This window comes from Neolamprologus brichardi, chromosome 10, assembly GCF_056152115.1.
Source record: "Neolamprologus brichardi isolate AB-2024 chromosome 10, ASM5615211v1, whole genome shotgun sequence".
Taxonomy (NCBI): domain Eukaryota; kingdom Metazoa; phylum Chordata; class Actinopteri; order Cichliformes; family Cichlidae; genus Neolamprologus; species Neolamprologus brichardi.
In genome coordinates, this window is record NC_142113.1 from 22,086,480 (window position 1) to 22,107,909 (window position 21,430).

A 21,430-nucleotide genomic window follows, 5' to 3' on the forward strand; every position below is an offset into this window, starting at 1 on the left:
GTTTTAAATGTACCTTGTTGGTATGCTGGCGCGAGGCTTCGGGTTCAGCCTGGAAACACACACACAAGAAAAGAAGACAAAGTGAATCAATCACTCGTTATCAGTGCATTTTATTACACACAGAAGTGTTTCTGGACTTGGGGAAATACATTGTGGAATGAATTTGTACATTATAAATTGAGAGACAGTGATGTCCACAGTTCTACATGAGAGTTTTCCACCACATGAGGAATAAATGACAACTCAGCAAAGTAGCCCTCCAATCCCGCTTAGCTAAAATAGTGAATCCAAAAGCCAAACCATACCAGGAGAAATTCTGTAAAAGTGTACTGTGCTTCGTGTTCAACTAAAACAACAAGAATAATGGAGGCTAATATGGAGGCTGTTTGAATTTTCCCTTGGTGAAGTCCTAACACAGTCCCAGTTGAATCCTGCGGTCTGTAAACACAGTGGGTAGAGGTCAGAGTGTGGATGTTCTCCCTGTGGTTGCACAGGTTTAATTTTCCACTCATGCTGCCCTTGACCAAGGAATTGGTGTGCATTTGTAGTTGTCTCCTGGGTGCTGCAGAGTTGATTCCCACTGCCCCTAATAATTAGGATGGGTTAAATGCAAAGACATAGGAGGATAAACAAGATATCCTTATATTTATCCTTACATGTAACAAAAAACAAGACTTTAATTAGGTGGGGTGAGGGATAAAAAAAAAATCACTACAAAGGACTGATCCAAGAATCAGTTGTAGTGATACTCTTTGTAAGAGAATAGTCATAGATGCAGTTTTGGTCAACGTGGTGATGTTAAATGTATTTCAACTTTCTCAGCAAGATCCATGTCTTCACCAGAGATGGGCAGTAGCGTGTTAAAAGTAACATGTTACTGTAATCTGATTACTTTTTAAGTAAAGTAAGACTTTAGTTACTTACTAAAGTTACTTTCCCATAAGCATGCTACGTTACCGCATTACTAAACCGTGATTTTGTTTGTGATGTTTGTGGGAGTGTGATAATGACGAACGAGCGTGCAGCGTCCGTGGCAGCAACAGACGTGTGTAGATCAACAATGGATAATATGGATTGTGAAGGAGAGTACGACCATGCAGCGTTTAAAGCTCGAAGTACGGACTTTACTTTGAGTTCGATTCTGTAAAAAAGTGACAAAAACATTAGCGTCTGCTGTACACTCTGCGTGGGAAAAAAAAAACTTTTCCTACAGCGAAAAATTAAACTTCAAATCTGAGCAAGCACCTAGCACGCTGCCATGGGAATGCGAAATTCACAGAGAAACCCCCGGATCCCTCCACTGACATGACTGCTGTGGCACCGGGCAAACCTCCACATGCCCCACTCGTGCTAAACAGGTAAAAATAGATTTAAGAACGACTGTACTTAGTGCCGCTGAATCTTTGCATCTTGCAAGTACTTGCATCTATTTGAGTGTAAACACAAAACATTGTTTTAGTTCATATGCTGAAATATGCAGAGAATAGGTTAAAATGTTAAACAAATTTCTTCAAGTCAAAGACTGTTGCGTATAATTTAATTTTTGCTTGATGCGAAGTGCATAAAGTTAAAAGATTCAAACTAAAACAAGCTTTAAAAAGAGACTTTCTCATTTGATTCAATTTTATATGATGGATAATGCAGAAAAAAATAGAATTGGGCTGAAAGATATATTGATTTATAACACATTCAGGTTGCGTATTTAAGAATAATAAGAATAAGAAAAACTATTTTTTTTAGAACTTTTTTTTTTTTTTTATTTACCCCGCGGGAAATTCTTTTGTCATACACATGCTCAATGCAGCAAGAGAGACAGAGGAACAGCGTAATAAGTTTATGTTATGTTTTGTTTTTAAAAAGTCACAAAGTAATAAAGTAACTATTTACCTCAGAAAAGTAATGGGATAACTTTCTTAGAGAAATAATAATAAAGGAACTTGACCAACACTGGTCTTCCCCAAAAAATTTTTCATTTAGTCTTTCTAATCCAATGATGTAGGATGCAGATGAACTGACACTTTTAACACACAAAGATTACATAAAAGGCAACACCAGATTGTTTCAGAGATTAAAACGTAAATGCATCACAGAAAACTGGCATGTAAATTAAGCCAGCAGAGTCACAAAGAACCAGAACACCCACTGTTGTGCATTCACAGCACTGAAAACACAGCCATGCTGCTGTGCATCATCCCCTACGTCAATGTTTATTTTGGGCTTTCTTTTGGCAGCCTTTGCTTCTTCTTACTTGTATTACTCATAAAAGCTAAATACTAAAAAAAAGTGGTATATTTATAGACCTATTTCTAAAATGAATTTTTCCTGGGAGTCTTATTTGCAGGTCTTCTTATACTTATTCTTAATAGCACAAGCAATTTGCCTCAATTGTTTAAAAAGATTTCAAACTGATTCTTGAGCTACTTCTGATTGCTTCAATCACCAGGAATCCAACAAGTGAACACATTTAACTGGCTTTTAAAATACTCAATTTGCCCCCATAATCATTGACAATTTATTAGAAGAATGGAGTTAAAAGGACATATTATAGCCAACAGTGACAACATAGTAGCATTTGATATGTTATAGTGGATTCAAAAGGTAGCCAGAAAGTACAGGAAATCTGAGTAGAAGTTTCTATTTATGAAATACTTTGAGAGGTAATTTTAAATTCTATGAAGATTTTTTTTACCATACCAAAAAGAAGAAGTAATTTGAATGAACAGTGAGGTGAAAAATTCTATATATCCTTCCACTAAAAATGGTAAAAAGAGAGAAACTCTAATAAATGGGCTGCTGTAAAGATATGGCATCTTTATTATTTTATTTTAACAATCTGCACCTGCCTAGCAAAAGCAGACTGTACTCTTTTTCTTCCAGTGTCAGATCAATCTTCTCATTCATTTTATATAACATCACATTGGTGAGTCAGAGGATTATTATTTTTTTCCTCTTATCTCCCTCTCTGCAGATTCATAGTCGGCTCTATTCTATATTATAACAGCCTTTCCCTTTTTTTGATGATGTAACATATGGTTGCTATGGTGATGTAGCTATATTTAAAAGTTAGTTTTGTGATGCTTTGTTTCAGGGACCCTGTGACAGACTGGCAACCTGTCCAGGGAAACTGAATAAGCTGAGGATGGATAGATGGATGGATGGATGTTTTAGGGACACTACAATAAAAGCATCAGTAAAATAGCTTTTAGATCAGTAACTCAGTGCACACAGAACAAGACAAACACAAAATCAAAGATGATAAGTGATACATATATATTTGTTGACCTTAGAAACATCTAGAAACAGTTTCACCCCCTCCATAATTATTTTGGAGCTTTTCTTACACCATCAGTATTTGGCAACTCCAGAGTGAGAGAAGTACGAGTTGGAAGATCAATCTTGCAACTTCTAACTTCTAACTTGTTAATTTACTTTTAAAAATAAATTATTAGAAAGTCAAACTATTTCAACTTGATGTTAAATCTGAACTCTGGTAAATAAACTAGTAACAGGACAGGAAGTGAGATCATTTGGTTTAAATAAGCTCAAAAAGGCACTTTGATATTATCACCGTGGCTTTATCAGGATCAGTGGAGTCACAGTAACTGATCCACCCTTTTCTACTTTATTCTCCACTCAGAGATAAATCAACATTAAAAAAAAAAATCAATCAGTGTGGACAGCACCCTTTAACTGTCACTAATCACAGATCACTGTGATAGACACGGCAAGATTTTGAGTCTGTTTTAATTTTAAATCGTTAACAATGCAATTATAAATAATCGGAATATTTCATGGTGAATCTCGTGTTTATTCTGCAACAAATATGACCTGTACTCATTGAATCAGCTGCCTGATTTTTTTTCTTTTGTTTTTAAAGTGGACTTCATGCTGCTGAGTCACAACACCACCATGCAGTGTTTGCCTCTGCAGATGTGAGAGCAACAAATACAGTTTACAGCCTTAAACGAGAATTTATAGTTTAACAAATAAATCAGATTGACCCCAGAATTGGCTGCAAATGTTGAGTCTGGACTCAAAACACAAGGGTGCAAAACGCTCTGTGAACATTTTAGTAATGAGAATCATAAATTTTACTTCCTTCTTTTGTCACAGAGCCCAGCATTACTTGTACACTCTGAGAGCGAGGGAAGATTAAAGTAGTGCAGAGAAAAGTGAGAGGCTGGTTTTTACTTATACTACATGTCCATTTTTACTGATGGTGGCATGAATTTATCCCTTATTAGAGGTCTGAAGTAATCAGTGTAATATCTGTAGATCTGAGAGCAGGAAGGAGAAAAAATATTTATATAAACGAGCTGTTTATCAATACAAGCAGCCAAAGCAGACACATGTAATCTGGTATTGCATGTGTGTAAAAGGGTGTTATGCTGTTAGGAGGGAGTATCTTGATGACAGCCTGTCTACAAATCCTTAATGGATGTTTTTATTCTTCCTCTCATTGATGGCATGTGAGTGTGTGTTTTTCAATCACTCTCTCTATACTAATCAATCTCCACTAAACAATTGTTTTTTTGCTTTGCTTTCTTTTCATTAAAAATATAAAACAGCACGATAAAGACAAAACAGTTCACTGACTTTCACAAAGAGACAAGAGCAGAGCAGAGCAGAGCAGAGCAGAGCAGGAGGTTTTTGGCATTTACATTTTCACCTTAGCACATCAGGTCCAGGCCACCGTTGACCTCGTAGATTTGACCCAACTCAGACCCCAGTGCATTGCAGACTGACATCTCTTTTAGGTTTGCCTCTAGACATAGTCAAAGGTTTGCAGGTTTGTAAAAAGCACCTGACAAATAGTAGTAGGGAATAGGAGAACAGACAGAGCTAACGATGTCAACCGGTTGCTCTGTAGCTCTGCACATATGATGAGGTCGCTGAGGCTGGTTTTTCCTGCCAATTTGTGATGTGGCTCTTGGAGAATATGAAATGATGATCCGAGCTGGGATCAGAGTCAGGTACACATATCTATCTTTGCCTTGGCAGCTCGTTTGTGTTTCGCACTTTTCTGGCTACTCCAGTCCAGCAGCTTAGGAAAGACTCTCTTTTCCCCAAGGCGTAGTGTATTCGCTCTGGCTGAAAATCCTTCAACAGCTAAATCGAAAATCCTCTAATGTGTGTCTGTTCACACTGAGCTGGTAGAGGTTTGATTCCATGCTGGTCATTTTTTTCTTTTCTTTCTCGATTGTAGGAATTTTAAAGGCCTTATTTTCAGAGGATGGGTAGGCAGGAAAGCAGGGAGACAGCAAATGACACCCAAACCTCAAACCAAGGACCCTGCAGTAACCTTTGGCATATACACCAAAAAGCAGAAGTAAATAAAAGCAAAGTAAGTTCGAATTTACCTTTAACATGCTTGGAGACATACAGTGCAAACAGAAAGGGACATAAAGTATAAAAAACAATTACATCAAACATACGGTTCTGCCCAAGCACAACTATAAGGGGATAAAAGGAAAAAACATAAGAATAGCAGGCTTTGAACATATAATTGCATACACCATTAGGTGCTCTATCATAGCTCACAGGTTGTTCACTACAGTCATTAAATGCTTCTTCCTTGTGACTCATAAAGCAAAGACTTTCCAAAAAAGCCCCTTTCTCTGTCCACTGTTCTCTGTATTCTTCAGAGTATCTCTTAAAGCGCCAGTTCCTGCTGTGCATTCTTATTTCTCCCCTCATTTTACATATCACAAATAACACTTCTCTAGACACCCTAATGTGGACCCTGGTCTCAGTTAAAAAAAAAAAAAATCCCAAATACATTTATTATTACACCTGGAATATAAAGTATGTGTTTTCTATGAATTGTGTGCACAAATCACTCAAATTATTAAAAGATGAAAAATGTAAGTTGTGACATTTTGTATCATTAGTTCTTATGTAAACCCTCTTGTGAGGTGTTTGCATAAACATTTTTTTTATCCGTTAGCTTTCTCTCCATCAAGCAGAGCAGCAGTTGCATGGGGCCCATTAAATTTCAATTGTGTCACCACAGCATACGGGCATACATCTTTTGTTTTATGTTGTGCACACAATATAGAGTATACTGTCTATATACAGCCATTGGCTTTCGTTTGGAAAAAAAAAATGCTTTCAGTAATATTAGTATTAAAGATAAAATGATGATTTTTTTTTTTTTTTTTGGGGGGGGGGGGTTACTTACCATGAGTTTCCAAATAATCTTGCAAGTGCTGGTGCTCTGTACTTTTTAATGATTGCTCTATTGTGATTCGTAAAGATAACATTTAAGCCAAATATAAGCAGACCATAAGAAACAGGAAAATACTTCAAATACATCATAAGGATGGCTCCAACCGACCGCGTGCTCAGTGAATACCTCAGGCAGCAGAAACCCAAGAAAGAAGAGGATAAGGAGGATCCATCATGGACTATACTGTACTATACTATCTGTACCACCAGCAGACCGAGGAAGTGGCTGACATCCAGAAGTCCTACCAGTGGCTGGACAAAGCTGGACTGAAAGACAGCACAGAGGCAGTAATCATGGCAGCACAGGAACAAGCTCTGAGCTGGGGTCTATCACATCAGGCAAGACCTCAGGTGCAGGCTGTGTAAAGATGCCCCTGAGACAATCCAGCACATAACAGCAGGGTGCAAGATGCTAGCAGGCAGGGCATACATGGAACGCCATAACCAAGTGGCCGGCATAGTGTACAGGAACATCTGTGGCGAGTATGGCCTGGAAGTTCTGAGGTCAAAATGGGAGATGGCCCCAAGGGTGGTGAAAAATGACCGAGATAAGATCCTGTGGGACTTCCAGATAAAGAGAGACAAAATAGTGATGGCTATCCAACCGGACATAGTGGTGGTAGACAGACGGAGGAAGACGGCCGTAGTGATAGATGTAACAGTTCTGAATGACAGCAACATCAGGAAGAAGGAAGCTGCAGAAGTATCAAGGGGTCAGAGAAGATGTGGAGGGTGAAGGTAACAGTGGTGTTGAGTCTGTGTTTCCACAGGCCCCGCTAGTTTAGAGACTTAATCCTCATTAAGAACGAAAACAAGACAGAACATCTTCAACCGGTCTTTTACTCGCTAACGAGGGAGAGCTTTGGTCAGAACGAGGCAGTGGAGCAATGCTCCTCACCTGTCTCTAGCCCAAATCCTTCAAAAAGCAGCTCCCCTTGTAGACTTTTTATTGACATGACGGTTACAATACACATCACAGCACAAGCACCTCCCACCGTAAACCAATGGTTCTAAGACAAGGCACTATGTGTGTCTGTGTATGTGTGTGCAAGAACTTGTGTGTGTGTGTGTGTGTGTGTCATGGGGGTGCATTTGTGTGACCTGCTCACCAAAAGGGTCATAAAAGCAGGAAACTTACAACAAAAGAAACAGATCTTTCAGATAAGATGTATCTACAATAAAACCTCCCTCCCTCCAGAGTGGCTGGAGAGGTCTACTGCTTGAACTAAGACTTTACAAATTTAAGAAACACAATGACAACATTCAACAATTTGACTTAACAAGTGGTCCCAGTGGTAATAGGAGCATTAGGTGCAGTGACTCCCAAGCTAGGCAAGTGGCTCCAGTGAATCCCAGGAACAACATCATCAACAAGGGCAAGAGGTATGTTTCTGTTCTGTTACAGTCCACAGCCATACTCAAGTATTCAGCAGCCAAAAGTATTTTTGTTGTTTGAGGAAGGAAACCTTACAGTACTGATCGCCGTTCATTTCTAACATTAATCAAAGTTCAGATTGAAGATGCAAAATTGACACAGAACTCACACAAATAACAAAGTTAATAAACAAAGGCTGGGTGGAACAATAGCAGGCTGTTAAATTAAAAAATGAATTCCAAGCCGTGGGAGATAATAAAGGAGAATGAGTGGCAGTATCAGTGGAAGAGAAGGAGAAACAATTATTGGTGACAGACTGGGCCTGCAGTCTTTATAACTAGGTGTATGTTAACAACAAACACCATAAAATAATATCAGGATGACAGACAGAAGATATTGTTTGTGTTCCTGTACATTTGTGTGTCAGACTATATGCGTGGCCAACCTTTGTCTCTGTGAGTTCCAGGTTTAACATTTACATAAAAACATAGTTATTTTCAGCAGGAGACAGGTTCAGTCATCCCTGTGATAATATTTTTTATCTCAGCTGGTTTCAATTCTTAAACTGTCAATCAGACAAGATAATCTGACAAGCGAACACACTGTGAGAGGTAAATCTGAGATACTTATTACCATACCAACTTTTTAATGCCATAAATTGAGTTTTAAACTAAAAGTGACTAACTAAAACTGAAAAAACCAAAGTCACAATCTTTTAGAAGTTGGATTTAAGGTGCACTGACTCCACATGGGACATGTCATCTGCTGCATGTCACCCTCTCGTCAGTGAAGAAAGGGGTTTATGACTGGATGTACGTTTGCCACTTTTGTCATGCTGCTTTGCAACAGATCGTGAAAGAAAGAAAAAAAACTCAGCTTTTGCACAGCATGACAAATATCAAGTACTATTTATGCTTTTTCATTGTATCAAAACCTGCTTGGCTAGATTATGCAGCAGCTATTTTTAAATTTTATTCATTCAGGAGAAGCAGACAGCTGCAGAACTTCACCAGAATCTTTTGGGATTTAACCAGCCAGTCAAAAGTATACTTCACTAAGCTCCTGGCAACCATAAATGGAGATGTATACTGATATACAAATATGTGGCACAGTGTTTCATCAGTGTGATTGAAAACAGTTTACATAGTGTATATATATATTTTAGTTTGTATGTATATTTGAAGTTAAATGTTTTCATATTTGTGCACAGAGCTTTATCTGCTGTACCTCATATTAATATGTTCAAAATACCCTTTAAAAAACCATTAGACTGCTAAGTTATCTTTACTACCTTAATTTTCTTCTTAAAATTCTTGTTAATTTTATGTAAATCACCAACTGATAGATGCTTTCAGTGAACAAAACAAGTCCATCACAGCTGTCACAGGGCGAGAGGCTGCGTACACCCAGGTCACTACTCTAATGGACAGAAACAGCTCGCTCACATCTACTGCCGATTTAGAATCACCAGTTAGCCTAACAAGCATGCTTTTGGACTGTGGGATTGAGCCAGAGTCCCTTATAAAAGATGCACACTCCACACAGAAACGTCCCAGCTCTCCAGTGCATTCGAATCAAGGACACTCTTGCTGTGAGGTGACAGTGCAAACCACCACACCACTGTGCCATTTTAATGTTTAAATCGAGTGCACGTATTTATGCTGGTGCATCTGTTAGAAACTACTTGGGTTAACCTTATTTCGTAATGCTGTCCTACTCACAGTGATGTGGGCCGGTTCTGCCGGCTGTCCTGCTCTCCATCATTGCTTGTCAGGCTGTGTCTCGGGGTTCGACCTTGGCTGCTGCTGCTGCTACTGCTGCTGCTGCTGTTACAGTTAGCAGACGAGGACACCGAGTGTTGCAGGTCAGAAGCTGTGGCGTTGCCAACACTGTTCCTTTTCTCACCTGTAAGAGTAACTGTGTGAGTGATGTATTCCTTGGGCCTTTCTCATTTCATAAAAATGGTTTAAACTATTTAGAAAAACTGGCAACCACTCTCACTGAGATTAAAACTCATCTGAGATTTTTAGTAGATGCACCTATGGTATTAATTTGAAAATCCTACGTTGCCTTGTTCTCAGGTTATCATATTCACTAAGTCGGGTGTCAACGCCACCCGTTCTTCCGCTCACCTGGTGGTGTGACGAAAATACTCCAACAGCCTTTTACAGCTGAGAGGTAAAAACCTTCCATTCTTATTCAGTGTAACAGATTACTGACCTTTAGGGGTCACTTTTTTACGTTTTTCACCCCCCCACCTTACAGCATTATTTTGGGTGCTTTATTCAAAAGTACAAAAGGTCATTATGAGGTTTACTTATCAAAGCTGTTAGCAAGGAAAATTCTGCTGCAATCCTGCATGTCTGACAAACTTTCTCCCTTTAATAGGTGGCTGAAGGAATTAGGATTAGGAATTGTTCTGTTTGTTGTTCGGTTTGCGTTGTCTATGTTTTAATGCAAACAAACAGATGCTTTTAAAAAACCCAAAAATTAAATAAAGAAATCCTAAAAAAAATAAATAAATCATTTGCATGAGGTCATGTCCTTCATCTTACCCTTGTGGGCATGTGTCGGGGTGTGGAAAAGCGTGAGTGGCCTTTCGCTGCAAGAAGGAGTTTTGCTGTCTGTGCTCCTCCTCCTGGGCGTTTTCAGCTGCGTGTTGGACAAAGAAGAATTCGGCATGTCCCTGAATATCTGCACAAACAAGACAATCAGAATTAAATACAAACTAAGAAACAGCACAGTGCATAAATATGTAAATAGTGCTTTGGCAAATTTAAACTTGATTCCAGTGATATAAAAGCAAACAATAATTCACCGCCCTTGCCCATTATGTTGAGGACAGACATTAATTCATTTGTGAGCAGAAGCATTACACTGAATATTAGTTCCTGGATTTTTTTATTTTGCAGCAGAGCTTCAACCATTGCAATTACAGAACACTGCAACAAAGCTGCTTGCAGCTGCGTGTGAAATGTCTTTTAAATGAGAGTAATTACATATGTAGAGATTTAACAACAGGGGACATTGCTGGGTCTAGTCTGAGACTTGTGGCAGTGATCATGGCATTACTGAAATTTTCTTCCACTTTAAGTACAGTCAGGAAAGTAAAATCCCCACGACGTGATAAAAATAAACACAGGCAGTAATTTTTTTTACCTCCGCCTTCCTCGAACCGATTACATAAGTCTATTAGTTTTCAAATATGCTTTTCAGTTTTTATTGCAGGCTGTGTTAATCGCCTGTGACACTGTACATGCTTGTTCACTATGGTGAGACAAGCGTGTTAAAGATTTTTGCATTCTTTTACTATATTTTCACACATTCCAGTAGATATAGCAGTGGTCTGGGAAAGTCAAAAGACTGAGGAGTGCCAACTTGAGCTGTGTGTTTGTCTATGTGTCTGTATAAATACACAATGTCCGTATAACGGGTGCATTTAATCTCTCTGCAGTTATGCTACTCATTAAGGTTATGCATCATCTTACCCTCTCATGGTGCTCTATGAGGATCTCCACAACAATGTTCTGGAATTTAATGTCCATGATGGCTGCAACAGTCTCCTCCTGTGGGCGGAGCAGAGTTGGTCCAAAGACTACACCCAGATTGGCAATGGTCATGAGGTTTTGTTGATGGTGACTGGCCACACTATTAAGGTTACACAAAGAAAAGGGCGACACAGTAAATCCAAATTAGAAACGTGGAACTTGACACGATTTGAAGCTACAGTTCCCGACAGTTTTTTTCTTACATTAACAAAGTCTCAAACGACGCATTACTCACATAATTATTACCTAAATATACAGCCTCACTTATTTTACCCATTTTCAGGAGAAGCAACTCTTGTTTTTTTTCTCCTGTCTGTAATAACAGAAGTAACACTAACATATATGAATAAACAAACAGACAAAAGAAACACATGAACAAGAGGAGCCTACAGAGAATTTATAGAGCTTATCTTGGAAAAGCAAATGTGTTTTCACTGCATTCAGATCACAATCCTGATTTCAAAAGCTGCCAAACAACACAGGTTACAAAAAAAAAAAAGAAACTCATATAAAATGTAAGAGCTCAGTCAAGATCGATCGGAGCATTGCCTGAGCAGTCCAAAAAAAAATGGCATTAAAGCAGGAAAATCATAATGAGGGAGAATATGTTAAACCTGATTGTGACATAATAATACATTTGGCTTACACTTATGCTCTCATTAAATCTCAACCATTACAAACCTCATTGTATACACTGAACAATGCAATAAATCTTAAATCATGCATGAACAAAATGACACAGGGAGCTGAGCTACAGTGTGATCCAGCTACCTATGAGCCTGTGATGATAATAGCTATTGGCAGCTGTAATCCACTAAACCCAGGTAACATGTCCTCAGAACTCTCTGCAAATGCGCTCACCTACATGTGGTTTAAATGTGGCTTATGTCCTCATTACCACAGATTGTATCATGCTGTTGCTGTTGAAGAAAAGCCAGATAAAGCCATGGGGGCTTAGATGCGGGTTTACACTGAAAACACAAAGCAAGGTGGGTGCTTTGGAGAAATAAGTAGACTTAAGCTAGCGGTATGATGCTATCTCTGCTTATATGTTACAGCAACTTGCAGAATGTGACCTGCAGAAAGACAATGGGTTTTATTCACAATTTCTCTCACCTGTACAATACAAAGCACCACTGCTTGTGTACAGTACAGCAGCATCTAAAGCATTGAAGCAAAAGTCTAAATTGTGACAAGGGGTTTTACAGACAATCTGATATCCTCGTGTTGGCGTTGTTCCCACATCATCATAATAAATGTTGTTCCAGGTTCAACATCGCGAGTGACCTTCTTGTGACGTCATACTTCTGCGACTTCGAAATACCCACCTTAAAACAAATTTTCTTCACTTGTGCCCACCTCTTTCTGTCAATCTGGCGCTCTGCTTCACTCGCGAGAAACCGCCGCCTAAGCATTATACATATGTTCCTCACTTGGCTTGCTGTTTGTTTGCTAGTGATAGGCTACTTGACGACAGCATTAGCTAACAGTGTTCTCTAGACCAGCGTTCCCCAACTTTTTTGGTGTTTCGTGGCCCGGGGGTTGGGTCAGGCAAAATTGCAGTAGCTTCCCTGATCATTTTACAAACATAAGTGAATAGAATTTGAACTAAAAGGCCTAGACTAATGATTGTGTGCTGAATCTACGAATCGAAATATCACCTGGAAACATAATTAACTGGTCAATAGCTGTGAAACTGGACATGAGTTCTTGATTCTATGGAGATTAACAGTAATCCAGAAATTTACAAATTTGTCCTGGGACATCGTGTAATTTGTAAATTTCTGGAATACTGTTAATCTCCATAGAATCAAGAACTCATGTCCAGTTTCACAGCTATGGACCAGTTAATTATGTTTCCAGGTGATATTTCGATTCATAGATTCAGCACACAACCATTAGTCTAGGTCTTTTAGTTCAAATTCTATTCATTTGTGTTTGTAAAATGATCATGGAAGCTACTGCAATTTTGCCTGACAACATTTTTATGACAGCTATATTCACCTGTACATTTATTATATATCATAATACATTGACACGCAATTCTCTGTCTGGAGAACACTGGTTCGCAAGTAGCCTATCACTAGCAAACAAACAGCTATCCATTTCAGCCATTTAAAGGAAAATATATGTATAATGCTTACCGTTTATTAAAGAAAAGTATCTTGAGTGGAATTCAAATTGCTGGATCAGCGGATCGGCGGACAAAAGGCAGTTTCTCGAAAAACATTTGTTTTTGAAGGCGGGTATTTTTCGCAAAAGTATGACGTCACAAGAAGGTGATTGGTCACTTGTAATGTGGACCCTGGAAAAACATTAATTATGATGATGTGGGAACAACGCCAACACGAGGATATCAGATCGTCCGGGTTTTACTAGGTGGGTGAACTTAAAGTGGAGCGCTAATCTTGCTGGGAAAGTCGGGATTGGCATCAGATACAACTAAAGTTTAAAATTACATTACATAGAAAATATATGTGCAATTTCTTAACCTTTTAACCACTTTTAATCCAATTGTAAACTAGACACTGAGAATAAGGTCTGATTAACTCTTCTTGGTACTGACAGAAATACCTGCATCCTGCCACTAGCTCGTCTTTCTTTTTAAAGGCCCAAGTCCAGAAATAGATTTCGCCTAGTGGTTAGCGGATGGGTTTCTATTTTCAGTACACACAGCATTAGCGTGTGTGGTCAACAGATTACGCTGAGCATTAATTCTTTTGGACAGCAATTAAGCAAAGAAGCATTATAGCATTTTAAATGGAGTCGCTAATGCTAACAACACTACACAGTGTTAAACTGCTTTAGAAATGAACAGCGTATAATGCAGTTACACCTCTTGTCCCATGTGTGCAATTCTTCCACTTACTTGGCCAGGTGCTTCACCAGCAGCTCCAGCATCTGTCTGTTCTTCTCTGGTAGCCGATGCACTAGCGCGTGGACCTCTGTTACTCTAGCCTCTGGATTGTCCATCTCTGGATAGAGACACATATTAAGACTTCAGGGATTCAAGTATGTCGCTGATTATTATATCTTTATTGACACAAACAAGCACATACAAAACCATCAAACAGGTAATTTTGTAACCATGCAAAGCAGTCGTGATCCCTTTTTTATTTTTCCTTTTTAAATTAATGTAGACACTAAAAAGCAGTCATTCCAATACACGCCACAGAAATTAAACAAATATACCCAAGATTTCAATAAAATCAAAGTCTGAATAACATCCAGACTCGGTGGAGTTCTTAGATGTCACACAGATATTTCACATCCTTTTTCCTGTCACTATAACCAACTATCATCCTAACACAGTCTTAAGCTGCTTATATTCTTTGGTAAACACATTGTTTGCCCAACAATAATTAAAAATCAGACCCACATATGCCATCTTGGCATTCTATATAATCACTATGAGTATCAACCTGCAGTTCTATAAAAACGCACCATAAACTCATGTTTGTGCCATTTTTGTGAAAAAAATAGTCCAGCTGATTTAGGAAACCAACTGACGTAATGGGCTTGAGTGTCATAAACAAGGTTAGGTAGGTGATAAATATTCAGAGGGAATCAGGGTTTCTGTGTATCACTGCCAAACTAGTTATGAAGCGCATATTAAAACGTTTATCTCCACAAGATGCAGAGACAGAGCAGAGGATACATGTGGGTATTTATTGGCACTGTGTGTTTAATACTGTTACAAAGTGGAAAAGCTCCGTGGCAAGCAGGGCAGAACAGCCTGTTGCTGATGAATAACTATAATAACTCAAGCCTGCAGGGCTAGTCAATAAAGAGATGACAGCAGACTCACACTATATCAACCTTCAGGCCCCAGCTGTCAGTGCCAGGCAACGCTCCCACAACTGACAGAGCATCTTATACACAGGCAACCATAATTTTATTATTTTCTTACACAACTGGGCTGGGCTCCAGCAGACACACATATATATACTAAAAAAAATAAAAATAAAAATCAGCATTCCTTATTATGGTGCCCACAGCTTTACACACATGCACAAAGGGACAAAAAAACAAAACTCTGTTTTTCTTCAAACCTCAGCCCAGACATGTGTAGTCACGGCACAGTATAAATACACAATCGGTTTTACAGTACTGAAGACCTTTAATTTTATTCGGAGTAGATTTAGGACACCATCAAACGCTTTCTGAATTTAATAAGAGTAGGAATCCAGCCAACATCAACCGCATCCCAGGAGGGAGATAAACAAGGAAATTACACTTGATTCACCAATAACCTGTTTTCTCATTATTGAGGAAGCTGCTAATGTGATGCAAGTTGAGTTTTGGGTGCTTTTAAGACCGTAGGGAAGCAGTTACTTACATCGATGGATCAAGATGATTATGTACAGCAGCCAAAACGAATCCGTTCTTAATAAATATGTCAAATGGCACAAACGTTTGTTTTCAATCGTCATTCGGTTGTTTCAAACATTTAACTGACATTTTGAAAAGACTTTAAGCTTAGCATTAAAACTGAAATATTGCTACTACCAGCTTTTCTTCTGTTTTACCTCTTCATCTGCCCTAAATATCCACAAAGACACACTGCTCTAGTTACTGGTGTGTATGCGCTGCTAGCAGCAATGTAACAGTTTAGTCTGCAGAATGTCTTTATAAACAGCCTGTGTGTCTTGCCCATGCTGGTGGTGACTGGCTAATCATTAATCCTGCTATGGTGTTCACTGGACACAATGCTGTTCAGCCAGGATGTCAGATGAGTGAGTCATTTAAAATGAGTGAACAGGCCAATATGTCTGAACTCACACAGGAGGAAGTGATTAAATATAGAGAAATATCTCACTAGATATACTGATTAAAAAAATAAATTAAGAAAAATCTTGTACATCTGTGACTGATGAAGTGGTTTGCTGATGTCACAACTGGATGATTTTTAGACCATGTTCCATGGCCCGCAACTTTAATGTTTAATTAAAGTTTAATGTATCCTGGCACGCATAATGTACCAAAATAAGGGTTAAATCATAGAAAATGTAGGGATAGAAGAAAAATATTGCAAACATAGTATAATGTGTTTATAACCTACAGATCAGGGTATTTCCTGACCTATTATTTTTCAGAAATTTGCCTATTCAGCTTTAAGACTATCTGACACTTTTGTAGAAAAGGCGGCAAACAACTCCGTCTATCATGCATAATCGTGCTTTAGAAAGTTAATGTCAATTAGTACTTGTTAAATTGGCTTCTTAAAAAAAATAAGACTTTGATTTACGTGTCACAGAGATGAGGCTCATCTCAGGTCTTTCTTATGGACTGCATTAAGTAATGCAAGTGAATAAAGTTTGGTAGATCTTTGTAGATGCCTTACAAAATATCACTCCTCCTAGTAGGAGTGAGAAATAAAGCCCAATTGGAAGGAATTCTGGTGATGTACATAAATATTAGACACAAGATGGACAGAGTCTATACTTTCTTTTCTATTCTGCCTCTCGTGAAATTTGAGAAGGAGGAAGAGCACGATGCAATATCAGATCTTGTGGGCGGAGTTGGTGAATACATGTAAAAGAGAGGAGGGAAAAAAAGGGAGGACCTAAAAGAGAGAGTTCAGATGAGGACGCTGTCTTTAAAAAACACCCTGCTGCTTCGGCAGAATTCCACCTTGGAAAAAAATTCAAAAGCTAAGTCACACAGACAGAGGCGCCTTCTTGCACATATGCATTCTGAAAGAAATTCACAACGTCAACCGAAACTAATGAGTGCCGCGGAAAAGAGGTCAGGTCAGGCACACAACTGTAAACTTATACAGCAACTTCACAAACACAAGTATTTTTTAATGATTACTAAAAAACCATAATCGCATGCATTATCACATGGGTGGTCCGGCTTGTTTTCAACCGAGCTATCTTGGTAGACTTATCTGCCATCCTCTTTTCCTTTCTCTAAATACACTCATAAAAAACAATCTTTATTGGATTCACTGCAGAGCCTTTCTTGGTACCGTGGCCAGAAACAGACAGTCGTTTCCTGGACTTCCTTCCTATGTCAGCTTGGCATCCGATACGATTAGCTACTGCCAAACAAAGAAAACAAATCACTAAAGCATCCTCCAACACTAGAATTGTACTAATCTACTTTGTCTGTGTCGAATATTCATTAAAAAATAGGAAGCAGCTACATGGATAACCATGGTTAATCGACCCAAGCAAGCTAAACTATGGTTAAACAGAGTCAGAAAAACAAGGAAATCCAAATGAACAGATTTAGCAAAGGAGGGGTTCATGCAAAGTCTCCATTTCATGTTCTAGATCAGTTGGTGCTTGCAAAAGTTTATTTTGTAGCCTAGCAGCCTCATGACAAGAATCTAATACACTGAAATGATTGCCATGGCTGTTGGAGAGTTCAGGCAATCTATCTTCCAGGCAGCTGAGGGTTTTTTTTCTTTTAATAAAATATGTTTCCTGAATCAAACCACACCCATCAGGTGCAGTTACCAAAAAGGAGCATTTTGCAGCTGCTATGTGATCCACCGAAATTCAAAACAGTAAACCTTTAATTGGCTGTCAGTTTCTGATAAGCTCTCCAGGCTTCTTATAATATTGTATAACCCACACCGGATAGACAGAGTTACCAGTTCCCCACTATATATGCATGTAAACTGTTTAATTAAAAACCGTCTAACAAGACAGGAACACCATAAAACACCGTATTTAGAGAATAAAGAGAGTTTTTCAGTGAATATATTGTCACTCTCCTAATTCTACTAAAGAACAAGGGCAAATAAACAGCAACCATAAACTTTAAACTACTTATAAACATATGGGAGCATATTAAATGTTCGACCAGCAAAGGATTTGTGAAAATAGAACATCTCTATGATAGTAATTCAGAAGCCAGAGTAGTTCTAGATACTCTGAGGCCTGGTGAACTGTTATTACTGCTGTCAATGTGATAATAGAATAATTATGAATTTCAACTAACCAAATTTAGGACGTTTAGCCTATTTTCCTCTTTAAACACAGCTGATCATATCCAGCGATACAAATAACCATTTGCCCATCTATGTTATTTAACTATTCTAAAGACAGTGGTCTAATTTCAAGACAGATTTTTTTTTTCCTGCCTTCCTGGGAAGCGTGGTCTACAGCACACCGCCCTCTTTTACCACATCTGGAAATCTGCATACAGCAAAGGAGGCACCATGTTAATGTACTGACATTAAAAAAGCAGAGTTTCAGAGTATTTATGAAACTCTGTTTCATAATTCTCGGCTCTGCAACGTATTCTGCAATGTGCATTGTGCCACAATGGACAGCGGAGTGTGGCTGCTGCTCCAATCAGCCCATCACAGCAGACGCACCATCGGCAGCAAAGCCAACAAACCGTGTGCACAACATTTAGTTAGAAAACACTTCTTTGTAAGACTCTCTAACTGTGAGATAACGGCCATGCTGCAATTTAACAAGTTTAAATAAGAAGCTGCAGGTCTCACCTTCTAGGGAATCCTGATGTTTAACACCCAGGAGGAATACTTCCTGGATTTTTGAGTCTCCTGTAAAATCTGACTCTCTGAATCTGAATTTTCATTTCTCTTTTACATAGTTAGAGGCAGCTTTCACACTGACACAGCTGTGCATTTTAGCCTGTTGAAAAGTTGGCATGGAGCAGGATCCGGATCTGGGTCATTCCCCCAACACAGTGTCATTGTTTGTTTTTGTGTTTGTGCAAGACTTTTTATTCTCAGAACCAACATAATGCAAAATTTCACCAACTCCAATCAACCATTTATAAACTGAAATGAATCAACAGGATTAGCTTAATTTAAAAACAAACAAAAGCTATTTAAGCATTGTCTAGTCGATTTTTATCCAATGTAGCCTTGAAGAGAAGTTTGCACTATTTAATATCAAGGTTGGCTTTAAAGAACTTAAACAGACATTTTGTGAAGAAAACGAGATATCAGGAGGCAAAAGGAAACTACTCACTGGCAGCTTTTATAAAGCTCCTCTGGTACTGGTATGTCATGAGAGGTGCAGGTAGCATTCTGGAAACATAAGATGTCAGGAGAAGATTATCAGCAAGGAAAATGGAACAAGAGCTTAGGATTGGCTTCTCTGGAAAAACCAATAAATCTGAAGAGTTCTGTATGAGCACTCATCTCACTACAGTTTGGAGAGAAATTAAAGGAAACACCAGGATGAAGTGTCTTAGTATGGTATTGGACCACCATGTGTAGCCAGAACAGCTCTAATCTGCCTTGGCAGTCATTCTAGAAGTCTGGAACTCTACTTGAGGAAGGAAAGACTATTCTTACAAAAGATACTCCTTCTTTTTATGATAGTGGAGACTGCTATCTAGTAGCTTAGACCAAAATAATTCCTAGGTGTTTAGTTGGGACATTTTTTCTTCAATTTATCTTTTTCTATTTTCTTCTCCTTCTGATATTTTCTCTCTACACACCAGCTTGACATGAGCTTTCTCCTACTGCCTGATGTGAATAATGGCACCTGCTGGTCTTCAGTGAGGCCTGACTTGAGGTCTTGATGGTGTAAATGGGTGTATGTACGAGAGAATTGACAGCAGGTGTTTCTATAAATCTGTCTGTTTATGTACCGGCGAAGTGCTTGCGGGCAACCGAATGAATACGAATCTTCGTATGCCTGTGGATTTGTGTTGTGAACAGCATAGATTCATTTAGCTACAGCAGATTGAGCACAGCATGAACACCTCTGCTACTCTCATCCCTTTCTTACATTTTCTTTCCATTTCAGCTGCTCATCTCTGGCTTACCACAATCACAATCCTTCTCTTATTGTTGCACAGCACCAGAGGAAGTAATTTAACTATGACGTGCAATATAATGACCAGAATATCGGGCAGTTTTGACACAGCATTAACTCTGAGTAAATAACATGTATAAAATGAAGAAAAACAGACCACAAATGATAGAAATGACAGCAAAATCAAGCAAAATATATTCAGGCCAGAGGTCTTTTTAACAAGTTATTATGTGATAAGTGCAGAAAAGTGCTATAATTTAGAATAAGAGGAATAATTCCAAGACACAAAAAGCACATTTAATTCATTTATCACGGTCACAGAGGTTAAAATGCACTCATGCTCAGTGAACACTGGAATAATTATTTTTTTGCTAATAATTCTTAGTAGAAGAACAAATGAAATCACTGTGAGTTTGCATTTATGTAAGAGTTTTCACACAAACCTGAGATAGTGCTTGATAGCACTAGTTATTGTTTTAATCTCCCACTCTGGGCTTTCCAGCTCTACGTCAGCACACGTCTTTGGATCTGATGGACAAAAATATGAAGAGAAAAAGAAAGAAACAAAAGAGATCAATTTTTTTAAAAGATATTTTAATTACTGTTTTGATACAACTTAAACATGTGCTTTTTATTCATGTGCTTCAGTGTTTACCCATAGCCAAGCTCAGTAGTTTTTGTATTTTGGAGTTGACGCCAGCGATTCTGTACAAGCCCTGTTCATCGATACCTGAAGGAGGAGACAAGAGATCATCTGTAACTGATATGATAAGATCAGGACTTTAGGATACTTCAAAATTCTCCCTCAAGCAAGCACGTAGAGATTTCAGCAAGGGGACTTTTACCAGCGAAACTTTAGTTCCTCTACTTTGATAAATGCTTTAGATGCTCTTCTGTATGTGTTAAAGTGTTATTAATGTACTACGATGTGTCTTCCTCTCACCAACTTAAAATCACTGCCAAATAAGGCACGAACAGAAAAAAAGGCACCACACCGTTGTGATTTGATGCACTTTTTTGGCATCAGCATGAATCTCATATCAATTTAATGTGTTTAATCTTTATCTGTCCCATTGCAAACCTGTCCCAGCTAAGAAATCCAAGGTTACCTTCATATACAAGCTAAATACAAATCCAGCTGACAAAGCAATGAAAAGGTACAGAGTGACCAGAAATGGGTGCTCTTAGTGCAACAGATAAAAGGAGGTATTGATATTGTAGACCTGTGAACGTGTACGGTGACAGAAAATCTGTAGGGAGTGATGTCCAGACACATCAGGAAGGTTTAAATCGCACTCATAGCTCCTGAACAGAATTTCAATTCATGCAGACCAATGTTCTGCATTTTAAAAATTCATATTCATTTATTTTTTAGATTATTTGCAATAATTTTGGTGCAAATATTTAAAAAAGAGAGAAATAATAATCCTAAAAATTCTAAATTTAGTATCAAATGAACTGAGAAAAACTTCAGTTCTACTAAGATAAACCCTTAAAAACGCATGGCAGCAAAGAGAGATTTACGG

The 21,430-nt window shown here is 38.4% G+C and overlaps 1 protein-coding gene across 3 annotated transcripts in view; it reads right to left on the reverse strand.

Annotated features, from left to right (window-relative positions):
* LOC102778086 (rho GTPase-activating protein 26-like) overlaps positions 1 to 21,430 on the reverse strand; it is a 90,285-nt gene that overhangs the window by 6,404 nt on the left and 62,451 nt on the right. For all 3 annotated transcript variants that reach the window (XM_006784965.3, XM_006784967.3, XM_087847414.1), the window contains 8 exons: positions 20,560 to 20,634; positions 20,348 to 20,432; positions 19,110 to 19,168; positions 14,021 to 14,126; positions 11,092 to 11,251; positions 10,159 to 10,297; positions 9,325 to 9,508; positions 14 to 49 (listed from right to left, as the gene is read on the reverse strand). In XM_006784965.3, the coding sequence (XP_006785028.2) occupies positions 14 to 49; positions 9,325 to 9,508; positions 10,159 to 10,297; positions 11,092 to 11,251; positions 14,021 to 14,126; positions 19,110 to 19,168; positions 20,348 to 20,432; positions 20,560 to 20,634 (844 nt within the window). The remainder of the gene's footprint in view (positions 1 to 13; positions 50 to 9,324; positions 9,509 to 10,158; positions 10,298 to 11,091; positions 11,252 to 14,020; positions 14,127 to 19,109; positions 19,169 to 20,347; positions 20,433 to 20,559; positions 20,635 to 21,430) is intronic.